General features: G+C 38.9%; 1 protein-coding gene across 11 annotated transcripts in view; it reads left to right on the top strand.

Moving 5' to 3' along the window:
* Positions 1-14,805, top strand: part of KaiR1D (Kainate-type ionotropic glutamate receptor subunit 1D) — a 168,464-nt gene that overhangs the window by 137,457 nt on the left and 16,202 nt on the right. For 8 of the 11 annotated variants that reach the window (XM_034317627.2, XM_034317631.2, XM_034317626.2 and 5 more), the window contains 4 exons: positions 927-1,068; positions 7,752-7,919; positions 12,696-12,716; positions 13,948-14,100. In XM_034317627.2, the coding sequence (XP_034173518.1) occupies positions 927-1,068; positions 7,752-7,919; positions 12,696-12,716; positions 13,948-14,100 (484 nt within the window). The remainder of the gene's footprint in view (positions 1-926; positions 1,069-7,751; positions 7,920-12,695; positions 12,717-13,947; positions 14,101-14,805) is intronic. The other 3 variants (XM_076692912.1, XM_034317629.2, XM_076692911.1) reach the window with 1 other exon arrangement.

Here is a 14,805-nt window from a genome sequence, read left to right as displayed (position 1 = left end):
CCTAGGCATTTATGTGCATATTCAATTAAAAAAAGAAAAATTTCTCCAAGTTTGAAATTCCAAAATTTCAGAATAATAAATCTAAAGCTTAGATAACGCACTTCACATTCGAGAGTGCAGGAATTTTCAATACAGGTAAAGAAATTTTACAAATCATAAAGTAACTCTTCGTAGAACATTTTTCACGCCATAACAGACGGCTGATGTCGAACGTGTTTCTGTCCTATTTGTTCGTTTCATTGTTCCATGTCGAAGAGAATTCGACGGAAGCTAGTGAACGCGATGGTCGCGACTCCCCTAAGAAGCGAGGCAGCTGGAACGACCGGCATAAAAGAGACTTTCCGCTAAATTATGCAAGTCGACATGAAAAATTCCCGCGATGAGCGGGAGTCCAGGTTCCAGCGGGCGTATAAGGTGATTCGCATTATCGTGCATGTTGGATGAAGGGAAGCGAGCAAGAAGCTGGTTGCGATATGAAATTTTGATCAGAAATACAGGGTAGCTGAGTGTAGGTCCGGAATCGGAAGTTATTCCGCGTCTCCCGTGGGAGTGCCGCGAATAAACGCGCGCGAACAGCCTTGCGGAAACGTTAGACCTGTAGTAATCAGCTGTTTGGTCTGATTTTTCTATTTCTATCCATTCTTGTTTGTTCCTCTGACGAAATAGGAATTTTCATTCCGTTGAAAATTGATTGCTTATTTAATTAGAAATTGAATCACTGACAAGACTTTTAATGACGCTTGTAACGACCTCGATGTGTTCATTTTCGAGAAGTTAAAAGTGGCTCTTAAATCATTCGCAGGGAAACCCTTTCGTCGAGACCTTTTAATGCCAGAAATCAGCTAGAACGTCTGCTACTCGCGGAATACTCGCGGGAAACGAGTATATCGCGAACACGAATACATGTCTTGCCTTCTCTGTTTCAGGCCGTTGCTGAAGCAGATAAAGAACTCGGCCGAGTCGCACATTGTACTGGATTGCTCCACCGAGAGGATTTACGACGTGTTGAAGCAGGCGCAGCAAATAGGGATGATGAGCGACTATCACAGTTACCTTATCACCTCTCTGGTGAGTCCTTTAATTAAATACAGATGCAATCAATGATTGTGTATGAATCGCGTCAACTTTTACCGATGGATCGTTCATCGCTTATCGGATACCATTTTTCTTGGTTAATGTTCATTTTCATTTTTGTCGAATTTATTGCAAATTCATTGCAAATGAGTTAAAACGAAAAAGGCACATTGCAGTGATTACCATAGTAGTTTAATTTTTAAATGATTTGCTTTTCAATTTTAACCTCTTTTTGCTTAACAATTTATGCTCCACATATGTGAGCTTTTCTGTATTAAATTAAATTAACAAAATTGAGAATGAAAAGCAATACGAAATTGAACTTGGGATCTAAATTATACTTTGGGTCAGCTAAGATCCGTTTCAATTACCTAAAGGTCCATTCTGAACCTTGCAAATGGAGAGTTAGGTGTATCTCTTAACGGTGCAGTTAGAAGCTAAAACGCGGAGGCATCGAAGATAGGGGAGTGTATTTACTGGAAACGGAGTGTCTCGTTTCCTCGTCGATTTCCTCGATCACGTTTCTGCATTAATGTACGTAAGAGACCGGTACCCTTTGTAGTTGTTCGCGTAAAGAGAATATCCCGGAGCTTCGAGCAGTCTGCACGGATTTCAGTGATTCGAATCTAGAGAAAGGAACGGCTAGGTGGCGGGTTGAAAGGGGTGAAATCGTCGTACGTGTTGTCCCAGAATGGCTGGAGGCGCGATCGTTGTAATATCCCCGATCGTCTCTCCGGTATTCTTTCTTTCTCAACTTTTCTCCTCGCGGCGCGCATAGAGCCAAGGAATAAAGTTCTCCAAAGATGGATGCATCGAATCGACGTATCGTGTTTCCTTATTTTGCATCAGGGAAACTAGGCGCGAAGAGATAAGAGATTCGTGCTTTTATTTTCGTAAAATGAATATCATTCTATTTCCTAATATTATGCTGTTATAAATTTTAAAAAGGTGAAGGACGATCAAATGAAGATCAACTATCCGGTATCATCAAACCATAATGAAGTCATTAATTTCAAACATGGACGTGTTCAAGCGTCAGCGTTTCCCGATTTTAATCGTTCTGCCAGTTACGCGAAAATCGTAAAAACATCGTCGATATCGGTGTCGTGAACGCGGCTATTACGGTGATTAATCGACAGGAACGAGCTGGCTCGCTTATCTAATTGTATCCCATCTTCCCTTAACCGTCCGGTTATCGAGCGGCATTAACCTCCATTAAATCGAATAAACTCGGCCTGAAATACGCTCGACGATCGAAATCGAGCATTCGCATGCTTCAGCTGCGACGTGGAGCAGGAGTTTCAGCGACGATTTCCTCTTCCGCGGCGTCGTGGTCGCACTTAGTCGAGCGGGAAATCATAGGTTGCGCGGGGGAAAAACGGTGGCGCAGATTGTTCTCTGGCTTGTAATTATAAATTACTCGTAATACGGCAGCAATTTGTAGCTCCCTCGTTCATGGACTGCCTTGCAATTATTCGGTGAACGTTGGATGGTGGGAAATGATTTGTGCAGCGATCAAAAATGAGGGATAAAACCTAGCTGAGTCGAGATGGTTCTACGAAAATTATTCTTGGCTAATCGGTCTGAGCAGTTCGTTCTACTGCTCTTGGATCGGTGTAATTGGAAAATTTGTTCGCCTCTGGTTATGCTATTTTTCAAGTCTCAAGATTTATCAGATCTATCCAACAAATAATGTTGCTCTTGCTTTGAGGCGAACGGAGGAGCATAGCAGGTTATTTGTAAGTGTAGAATTATTCTGATGGGTCCGAGAGATTGTTCACTTTCTTCTTTGTATAGAATGTTGATTACTTTTTCCTTTGTTTTTGATTGAGCTTGTGAAATACTACAACGATTTATGAGATGGGGTTGTTACTTTTTTTATTTTTAATGGGGGTTGTGATTGAGTTGTTACTTGAATATTTCAAGAAAATATTTTGGATCATCTTGGATAAAATTACGGCGGAAATAATAATAATATATTTAATAGTATTAGAGATCGAAAAGACAGACAATCGCTAATAATTGATAAATGAAACATCGATATTCGAGTTTCAAAGATTCAATTACAAGGGATAAAGTTAAGTAGTTTATATTTATTTCAGATCTTACTTTTCGAGTTCTGTAAAATTAATAAGTACTCTCACGTAATCTGAGAATAATTATGAAAATACGATAAATATTAAAAGTGACATAGTTTCATCTAGAATTTACCGGGTATTTTCCAAGTCAGTGAGAAACATCTCGCTTACTTTTATTTAATCCCCCGTGAAAAACGTCCGGAGAGAAGAGATTTTCTATACTTTCCCGGTAGTTCACGGGAGAAGCTGTCTCAGGATAATTAGCAATTTATCGTTGTCCACGGTTTAGCCGGCTCCTTCGGAGCATCGTTGACCCGGCTAGGTAATCGTGATGTACATAAGTTGCAAGCAGAGTTGCAGAGCCGAAGGAATTGGAAAGTTGTGTTTACCCGAGATGTCGCCGGTTTTATGGCTTTAATTGCAATTAACGTCGCGTAAATATCTCGCCTCGTTTCATTCCGCTTGGTCGCCGTTAATTTTAAGAAGTATGGTGGTTGTGCCATGAAAGAGAAATTTAGAAAGGCAAGTGAATCTTTCGGTATATTTTTCACGGTTATCCTTTTGGGATAATTGGAATCGGTACATTGTAATTTCAAACTATGCTCCAAGACTAAACTATAGAAACTCGGACAATTACACGGTAAATCATGTAGAAAAGCTCCTGCATGAAACGCTTATCTTTTCAAGGTAAATCCTCAAAGCAATCTCAAAGGAAATTAGCAATTTACAATTTACACAGCGGAACATGGCTCGCCAGTCGGCAATAAGTGATAAAAGGTAAATAGCTCGTGTAACCCTGACGCGATTTATCTCGGCTGCGTTTACCAGATTTCAATTTAGATCCATTAAAATGTAAATTAGACGCGGTATTTGTTCAGACATTGGATCGTAGATGTGCGTTCTTCCTAGTCATTTGTGCCCTGGGGCTAGTTTGCTCTTGGACAGGGTTAAATATTTGTCGTTTTAGCAACAATCCTGCTGGTCACTTATTTTTAATCTCCGGTTTCAACATGATTGCGATGTTTATCTTACAATCTCAATGAAACGGATCCAGCTTAGGCAATCATAGTACACTGTTCCATTCATAAGTCATAAATGATACAACTTTGAATTTAGTCTTCGGAAGTTTGGGAACATTTTTGGTAGGCTGATAGTAATTCGGGGCTTAATTAATTAAAATTAGGGCCAGTCATATCATTAATCTCCCGGTAAAAATTTAAGTCCCAATCCACCCCAGAACAGTAATATTATGCAAAATAGCAAACTGGGTACTTGAATTTGAAAATTAGTAATTTGCATCATTAGTATTATAATTAGGGTTCTAATTTTCCATCAACGTGACTAGGTCAATCGTAACTCAAATCTGTAAACCGTATACAGCCTGTAATTGTTAAAGCTTCTGTAATTTGGACTTCTGATATAAATCAAAATTACAACTCCATTATTTAATAGCATTTCAATGGTCAATAGAGTAATGAAGTGGAACGCGTTAAATCGTTTGAATAAAATTCGACCAATCTTGAAGATAATTGCCACGATAATATATTATATTCTTCTAAAGAATGAACTTGGCAGGTGATTCAAAGCTTATAAAGAATCTGCATGATATTAAGAAGAGGATATTCCACGTATTTGAAGAATAAACGGGATAAGGAATTAATTATGACGAATGTCGTGTAATTCCAACGCCATTTAAACAGAGTCCGAATGGAATATTGTCTACACCGTGTGGACGACGTGTTTGAAAGCTATTTATTTTCATTTATATCGTTTATCCGGCTATCCAACCAGGGAATCCCGCTTCATCCATCAAGTTGATCTCATTAAGAAGGCGATCAGAAAAGTTTGCTGACGTTCGCTTAATGACAAACGGAATTAATGGAATTCTATTTGTTAAGAATTTAATTGTCCAGTCAGGGGCTGATCGATCAAGAAAAATGATACAAAAAGATCAATTAAAATGAAGAAAACATTCATTAATTTTACAATTAACTTTAAATAGATTTATTAGACTTTGACGTCTTAGACAACGTACTTAAAATGTTAATATAGAACAACTTTGTTCTGATCAATAACGAAGTTATTATCATTTCTATGGTCACTGAATTTTAGCGCATTCAGCCTCGACGTTCAGATAAAAATTTCGCGCGAAGATTTACGCGGCAGTTAATTCGACCAGAGGATTCTCGAGCGGGAAAAAACAACGTCCAGTTCGCCATTTACAGAATTTATTAAAGCAATTTTTCCCCGGCTGCCAACGCAATATTTTCGGGAACACGTTTCGATGAGGATCAAGCTTGAACGTCGATTCGAACGAACGAATTACGTCGAATGTTTTGTTGGCACTCATTCAACACGCTTCAAAAGTCTTTCAATATTTTCTGTTCAAGACAAGGGCGTGCTATTTTTGAGAATTCAAATAACGAAATCTTATTATAGAGCGCAGGAAAAATGTCGTTTGCTGAATCTTTCTTCAGACGTCAGAGATTCCTTCGTTTATTTCTGCATTCAAAGCGCGTGTCTCATATTTTTATTCGACCTCTGAGGATGTTTTGTCGCGGTGAAACAAGTGAGAATTACGTATGTGGAGCTCGTAGAAGAACGTAAATCTCGGAAAATGATAGCTATTGATCTGTGCTTGACTCCGTAGTCATATCTGCCTGGTACTTTTCATACGAGTAGAAGTTCTCCCAAAAGGGATGTTCCCTTTGGTTTATCTAACTTGTGCAGCTTGTACTAGTTTGGTGTCTGACGTTTGAGATTGTTAGATGTATTTTGGAAACATAAATTGAGAAAGAATACAATTTTTCGTAGAGAAAATGATAGTTTTTTAGCTCTCAAAATAATAGAAAGGGTGAATTTTAAGCAGTCTTTTACATTTCAATTTAATTCCAACACTTTCAATTTACACTTGAATAGTGTAAAATTTATAAAATGAAAAGAATATAAAATACAAAATTAAATTAAAATTGGGATTTTCTCGGCGGTTTGCCGTCCAGGGGTTAAAGATATTAGTCGTCAGGTCTTCAGACGACACTTAATGCAAATGTCATTTGAGATACTAATGATATAGCCAAGTATTCGACCTAATGAACTCTTGAAACTTCGGAAAAAAGGATAAAAGGGAAGGAAACATCGTAAACGGGTAAATAAACTCGAGTGGTTATAAGAAGCCGTAGCTCGTAGCATAACGTTACGCCTACTAAACGCTGGTAATAAGAAGCTTAATGGCAACGGTGGCTATAACGACGATAACAATCATCATAACCATAGCGAGCATAATAACCGTAATGACCAGCAGGATACGATAATACGTCGGCGTCGCAGGATCCTAGGACACGTCGAAATTTGTGGCCCCGAAATACGAGCGTGTCCATGTGCTGCCATAATTTCGCGTCTCTGAATCAGTGTTCCATGAAGCGAGGTTAATTTAGCGAAAGCTAATTCGTCGATGCTTGACGTTTGGTCAAGAGTAACCCTTTGATATATCGTACGAAGCACTTGTAAAGACTTGAATTTGAAAATTATCGCACTTTAAATTAAAGAAAAAATAGTAGAAATGATTTTCCTTTTAACAAATCATCCTCCCATACGAGAAGCTTTCCCGTGTCTCTGGGAGGTCGGTGAAAAATTATTCAAATTCGCAGAATTTTATCGAATATTGCTGAAAGAAGGTCGCGCGAAAGGAATATCGTGTAAGGGTAAAGGATGAACGAACATCCTGAGGCGAGGCGATGATCGATCACCAGGTATTCGATCGATCCGGCCTGGTGTTGTATCGCGGTGCTCGTGAATCGGACAAGTCGCGGGGACGGTAGATCGAAACCGGTAAACTTATCTATCTTGGCCAGAACGCAGGGACAAAGGGATAATAAATGGCCGCGACGGGCTGCTTGAGCATTCGAAAAGGTGGACGGAGTTGCGCTTTGAGGCTGGTTGACTTTAAATCACGCCGGCTGCCACCATGATGTAGATAGCATGCTAGAGAAGCTGCTCCATTCTATTCCCAAGATATCTCTATTTCTGCTGATAGCCGCACCGTGACCAGACGACTAATATCTGTCCGTGTGAATTAATTTTTTAACCAGCTCGAGTATCCATTCAAACATGAGTTATTTTAAAAGTATTCCGTTATTGATATTCGACTCGATTAATTTGCACGATCACTAATAATTTTGAACGAATGAATTTTCAATTGAATAAACATTTTAAATAAAATCGTGAAAGGGAATAAAATTTCACAAACTCGCGTTTTATTTATCAATTTATTTTATGTATCACTTTCGATGGATCGACAGATTGTACAATGTCATTTCTCGCGTTGCAATATCGAAGAGTATCATTGAACGTGGATCCTGTTATATTCACTCGTCTTCGATTGTCGACGTCGATAATTCGGGGTATTGGAAATGTGACAATTTTTTCCGGCTCCCCGGGTGGAACGATTCTATAAATCTCACTATGGGTAAACGTTGCCGAAGCCGATATTAAACATTTCTGGCGTGCACGCAATAAAATTCTCTGGTGGCTTGGCGGCATACAAAAAGCTCGGCTATCGGTTCGAGGAATTCATAAAGTGAACCAAATTCCTCCTTGCAGGACCTGCACAGCGTCGATTTGGAGGAATTCAAGCACGGCGGGACCAATATCACTGCCTTTCGATTAGTGGACCCGGAGAAGCCGGAAATTCAAAAGGTCGTGCAAGATTGGATCTACGGCGAGAAACGTTATAACCGGGAGCTCGATATGGGACAAAGCTCCAACAAGGTACGACAAAATATATATCATCTAATATGTTACTAATTGGGTCGCCTTACTATTAATAACCAACAGGGTGTTTAAATAAAATTTCCATATATTTTCTTTTTCAAAGTAAAATAATTTATTTATTTATTTACTGTTAGAAAGGGAATAGCCCTTTTTGTTATAAATACAAAGGTTCATTAAAATGGATACAAAAATTACTTAAGTTAATTGCAAGATATTTTCTTGCCAAAGCATGTGTTGAGGTAAATTAATTATTTTCCAACTTTATAGCCATCAATTATACTGTTCTTTGACGAACCGATTGCTAATGAAACGCTTATCCTGAACTAAATTATTATTATTCATAAACTTGACTATTAGCTCCAGTGTGATAGAAATTAATTGAATCAGTAACGCAATCAATTAAATTATGGAATAATTGTCAAGGAATGATCCGGTTACGTTTTATCAACAGCATTAGAATCTAAATTTGACTCTATTAGCATTAATTAGAGGCATTGAATGGCCTCTAATTAATAGGTATTTCCTGCTGCTATTATTATGCAAGTATGAGAAAAGTAGTGCGATTCAAAGAAATATGAAAAACTAATTCAGGAAAATGGTTATTTTATTCTCTATTAATAGAAAATTATTCTATGTTGAGAGTCTGATAATGTGTGACACTTGAATTTCCTAATTAGTTTCATCTAATTAGAAATACTCGTATCAGATATAATGAAATAATAAGATAAAGAAGTATAAAGTTTTTTCACTTACGAATGAGAAAACTACATTACTTACGAGGAGATCTAATACAGAAAAGACGATAACACTTGCTGACAGTTCTCGAGGAATAAACGCGGCAACGCGTTCCCGCTCGTTGCTGGTGAAACGATTAAATTCCGCTCGGCGAACAGCTGGGAAACGATTGTTTGTTTTCGCGGGCGTGTTCGTGGAACGAAGTCACGTTATACGGTGAAATTCGCTCGTTTCACCGTGCACGCGTGCGAACTTAATTAGCACAACGAAGGATTTTAACAGTTACAGTCTTGCGGTGTCGATGTAATTTTCTCGTTGAACGAGCTCGCTCGAACACATCAGGTCGGCCTGTATGCATGCAAATTGCGAACATTGTTCAAACGGAACACACTAGCCGTTTAAAAGCATCTTGCCTCCTCTAATAACATTCTAATTTTACATTCTTCGCGCAAGCCTCTCCTGACAGCCGCATCGATCTCCTTACCGGTGTTTGGATCGAGCTATCAATTCGTGTTCCACGCGGGATTGCGAGCCGAGTAACTTGGAACAATGCACAATAATTGGGTATTATCTATTCAAAAGTTGACTAGCGCCATGGAAAATTCAATTTTCCCCGACAGGTGTCGAAGCTCGTAAGAATGCAAATACTACAGAGGCGAAAAATGTTGTACAATTTCTGGCTCTTGTCGATGCTGGAATTTTCGATAATGGATAGTGAAGAGCCTTCTGTTAAGTTTGACGCTCGCAAACACTTCGAATATTCGAATTATCCAAATTCCTTCGATATCTTAATACTCTGATGTTCAGAATGCAACGAAATACATAAAATATCTGAAATTCGAATGCTCGGAATATTAAAATGAACCAAATTATCCAAATTATTTGAAATTGAAATCCATATTCTATAGCCATTAGAATATTCGAATATTCAACAATTCTAATTGAAAGCAAGTGGAAAAAACACGAATGCATAATAGGGATGCAAGTGGATGCGCATCTGCATACAGAGATAACGCGTATCACGTGGCACGATGTCATTTCGTTGGTTGGTTTATGTGTGATGGAACGAGAAACACGCTTGGGAAGTAGGTCAAATTGCGTGGGTAGTTACCCTGATGAAATTCTCGCGATCAATCGAACGCTACCCTTCTATTAGAAATTCGAATCAATTTAACCTCTCAATTTTGTCGTATTTACAACTCCATCGAAATCTGTCAACGAAACACGGCCTGTTAATAGAATATTAAAGAGTTGTCCACATTAATTAGTTCAATCAATTATTTTTTTAATTTTCTCATTTGATCAATGAAATACATTACCCAAAACTAAATTATTTATTTCTCTACGTAGAATCTTTTCGATACTTAATTTCTTGAACCTGGGTTCCAACCCCTTATCGCAATCTTGAACCCTTCTTTGATGTTAGAAATTTCCCCGGTTCGTTATGCTTCATCTTAGTCGACCAAATTTTTGTCCAACTCGATTTTTCCTCGAGTATCAACGTTCCAGCGCAATTCAAACAAGTTCACAGCAACTGAAGTTACGTTCCTAATTGGTAGTTCTTGGAGCGGCATAGCGTGAGCAAATTATATCGTTGCGAACATCTGGCAGGGCATCAACCGCGGAAAAGTTGAGTAGCGAATCTGTACGTTCGGCCATCTCCCGGGAAGAAACATCTGCCGCATCCGACACCAGCTTTCAGCCCTTTAAAAGCTTAAATTGCATCGACCTCCCCCGCACCTACGGGCCAACTTCCTGGATACCTTTTTTGGGAAACATCTTAGACAAACTCAAGTTGCATATGCATAATTTTTAGAGAATCCTTGCATTATCCCTCTGAATATCAAGGTAGAAATTATTCCTCTGGGAAGAAAATAGATTCCCTTTGGATGAGTTCAGGTCGATAGAGAGCCGGGGAAAATAAGATCATAGGCTCACCTATGAAAACGCAAACAATTGAAGCAGATCAACCAAGAGGGGTTAAATAATGGAGGCTCAGCCTGGCGGAAGGCACCCCAAGGCGTTCTAAGGTTGCCGAGCTTTATATCTCTTTACCTTCGGCCTCTCTACCTTTCCTATACCTCCATTCATTTCTTTTCCCGAAGAAGGCACGCTTGTTTGATCCCTGACCCGTTCATAACGCGAAGGAAACGACTCTGCGGAAACCGCGCGACGCTCGATGCGCTTCAAGATGCGCTTTCCTTCGGGACTTCGTTAAATTCGGTCTCAACCCTCTGGTCATTTAGATTTTCGGAGATAAAATTTTGACGAGCGAAAATCATTGAAAATCCTGAAGAGATATACGTCAGAATATTTCATAATTAATCTTTGAGAATATTAATAAGTATCTCTTACCATTTTACCGGATGTTTCGAATCATCTTATCATTCGATCTAAATATTCACCGAGGTTTTAATTTATAAAAGTCAGGATTATTTAAAGTCGAGCTCGCAGTAGTTTCATGACCCCAAGTTGATTTATTCATTGAACTCCCGAAGAAGTTGAAGAGGACAGTGCGCTCTTTAGCTAACAAAGAACCAGCCACGCTGAAACTATGCCAGTAAATTTGTATTCTCTCGCCGTGCAATTAATCCGATTTATTTCTCGAAAGCAGCCCTCTGTATCCGTCGGGCGAAGAAATTTGTGCGTTCCCTCCGAAAAAAAAGTTGCTCCAATTCGTAACGAAGCTTCAGAAAGGATGGTTCGACGAATACGAAATCGCATTTATTGTCTCTCGGTTCAATTACACGGCAACAGAAAGTCGTTAGTCGTCGAATAGAGAAGGGAAAAAAGAAGATTCACGATGCGAACGAACTGCGAGCATTAACGATTCCATACGAGTCGCCAGCTAGGCGAGCGGCAACGAGTATGTAAATACGCGTGCACATGGATGCTGGAAAATTGAGCGGATGTGAGTAAATGATGGTACGTGACCGATCTTAGCTCGGTTCCAAAGAGAAGAGGATCTTGTAACGCGACTAGAAGCGGGGCGGGTCTTGCTTGGCAACCAGTTCGGAAGCTGAACGAGGAAAGGACGATTTGATCCCTTTCCGACTAGAGGAACATCGTACTTCGATCAGGATCGTCCTTTTAACAGTTCGCAATCGATGGAAAGCCATACCTCGAGATAGACACCGTATTCGTTGGAAATTTATTAGAGAGGAACCATGGAACAGAAAGCAGAGGGACGTGGGACCACGAATTCCCTCTGAATTTTCCCGATAAAATCGAAATGAAAGTTGACTTTCTAGAAATGACAGTTGCGTTATTCGCGAAGGTGAAATTCAGCTGGGTCGAATTCGAAAATAACTGGATGGGTGTAGATTTCGGGGGTTGTTTTCGTGATGGGTTGAGATAATTTATTATCGCGGTGAATATCAATATTACAAATTTAATATAATTCAATGATTAGAAAAAATTAATATTATATTAAGGGGTAATATTTTACTTGCAATTAGTTTTAATATTTTATTTTCAACTCATTTCTTTTAAAAATTATTTAACCTTCGGACCATGGAGAGAGCTTCAATGCTTTCTAAGTAGAGCAGTAATTTTTTACAATTTATTTCTGATCGCGTGACGATGAAACTCTCATCATCGTCGACGATTTGTTAAAACGTGACATACTGCAGCTGTAACGTGATGGTTTCTTTTTATTTTGAACGAAATAAGTGAAACTACCAACTAGTTTTCTACGAGAAACTGCTTCGTGGATGGATTTACGACGTGTACTCTGCAATTTTAACGTAATTGCGAAATTAAAGGCTGTGTGGTAAGAGTATCAGGCGGATTAAACTTATACAGGATACACGGTAAACACGAGAAAGCGAATTTGAAGATTTTTAATGATATAAAATAGAGTAAGAGTATTTTTCGTTTTTGAAAAATAAATAAAGTTACAAAATTATTTACATTTAGGAGCTTTCCATTTTTAAATTAAAGTAGAAAATATTCTTCAATATCTTCCACTATAATTTTCATTATTATTACAGATTTTTATTAAATAATAACTAATGTTTGTTTCATGCACTTGAACAGAACAACCTCACCTGCATTAAGGTAAGGTTTCGTGTAATATTATTGAAAATTGCATGTTACATGATTCCATTTTGCAATCCTCTAGAAGAGTACTTTTGTTGTTCTCTTTCGCATGTTAAATTTTAAATAAGAAACAGGATACTTTAAAATTAATCATCCAAATGCTTATTCAGTATCTTCGTACAATTTCCTTTAATAAATTCTCGAATTAACAATTAAGCAATTTCTATAAAATTTCTGAACGTCGAACCAAGAAATGCAAAACAAACGAAGTAATGCAAAAATGAATAATAACTTGAAAATCAGATTGTAGTGAAACTCGTCAAATGAAATAAATTCAAGCGAATCTGCTGGAGTCTCTGGAGAAGATTTGCACTTTAACTAGCTCTTTTAATCCCGCGAGAAGATTTAGTCGAGCAATCTCGCTGCGTTTACGAGAGGCTACATAATTAATCAGAGTACTTTGAAATTCGCCGTCTGTAAACTATTAATAAGATGGAAATAACGAAGATGCTGAAAAAGCAAGCTACGATTCCACGGTGATCCCATTTTATTAGAATTAGATCCTTTCGAACGAATTCGTAGAAAATTTCAGCGTACCATTTATCGTTCCTCGAACCCTATAATTTTCCTGCCAATAATCAAACGAGTAATCTCGTCGGATACGTTCGTGTAATTAATCAAAGTTCGTACAAATGGTACTTTGATGAAAAATTGGCCATGTTATTTGCAGTCGAAAGAAAATTAGAATTGGTAAAATAACGATTCCATAAAAATCACAGTGTTAATTTTACTGCACAGCAATTTCGACACGTTTAAACGATCGAGTCGAAAGCACGAACGATTTTCTGGGATAAACAAGCCTCGAATTTTGTACTATAAAATCCTGTAAGGATATTGGTTGTCCCAAATACGCTGGAGGCAGCGATATTCGCGAAATACAAATTCCTCGCCAACAGAAGGCGTCAATTTGCCATGAAATCGTGTAAGTGTGGGTGGGTCCTTCGTTCCTTTGGTCGACGGGAACGAGTTCGACCAGAGCAAAAATCGTTCGATCAAATCGCCCGATACGATTCCCCTTTACTGCCGAGAATTTCCGCCATACCGTTCTTTTATAAACGAACGATTTCTCCGGAATCGATTCGTCGAAACGTGGTCGTGACCGCTTCGCCAATTCGTTCGACACAAATTCCTCGATCACCGTGCGGGTCTATTTAACGCGAAACTAAAACGTTACGATTCTACTTTTCAGACTGAAACCTCGCTGATGTACGACGCTGTGCACCTGTTCGCGAAAGCTCTCCACGATTTAGACACGTCCCAGCAGATCGACATTAAACCGCTGTCCTGCGAATCCACCGACACCTGGCCGCACGGATATTCCCTCATAAACTACATGAAAATCGTGAGTACCCATATCCGTACGATTTATGGTGTCGTAAGTTATACAAGAAAAGTTTCAATGTAGTTATTGAAATTTCAAGAGACGAATAAAATAGAAAATTTTTATAAATTTCATCAAAATTTTCTCGTATCATTATAAATGGAGAAGACATACAATTAAGTGATCTGTTTCAAAAAGAAAAATATTTTAATTTTAAAATAGCGATCTTCTATTTTGACTCAGCCTGTAGAAAATAAAATGGAAAAATGGGGCGATCGTGGTGCATGCAAAGCAGGGTAGTAGTGGCGCATACAAGTAGCCTAATTGCACGTCCGGGTAATTGGATGTCTGTTGGGCGCAAATGGGTGTAAAGCGAGGATCGTGATGGCAAAAACGTCGCGTAACCGATGCAACAATGATCCCCTGGACCGTTATCGATAGATATCTTCCATCCGGTTGCGGTTCTCCTATCTCTGCGGCCATGGTAGCAGCGTTGGGTGATGGTTTATCGAGGATGTGTATCGCGCGAAGATCGATAGAGGGGGAATTCATTTTGTGAAATTACGAGCATCGATCGGCCGTCTGGGCAACGTAATAAGCCATTATAACGATATGCTTAATCTGACTGTCCCTACAGCTTGGTTCGCGCTTATTAACGAGCACCACGAGTGCTGCCATGTGCAACGTAACCGGCATCGCGTGCATGTCGCTGAAATTGTACAGGTA

The sequence above is a fragment of the Osmia lignaria genome, chromosome 16 (genome assembly GCF_051020975.1).
Source record: "Osmia lignaria lignaria isolate PbOS001 chromosome 16, iyOsmLign1, whole genome shotgun sequence".
Taxonomy (NCBI): Eukaryota; Metazoa; Arthropoda; class Insecta; order Hymenoptera; family Megachilidae; genus Osmia; species Osmia lignaria.
Note: the sequence above shows the minus strand (reverse complement) of the source record. Positions and strands in the feature narration are given on the sequence as shown.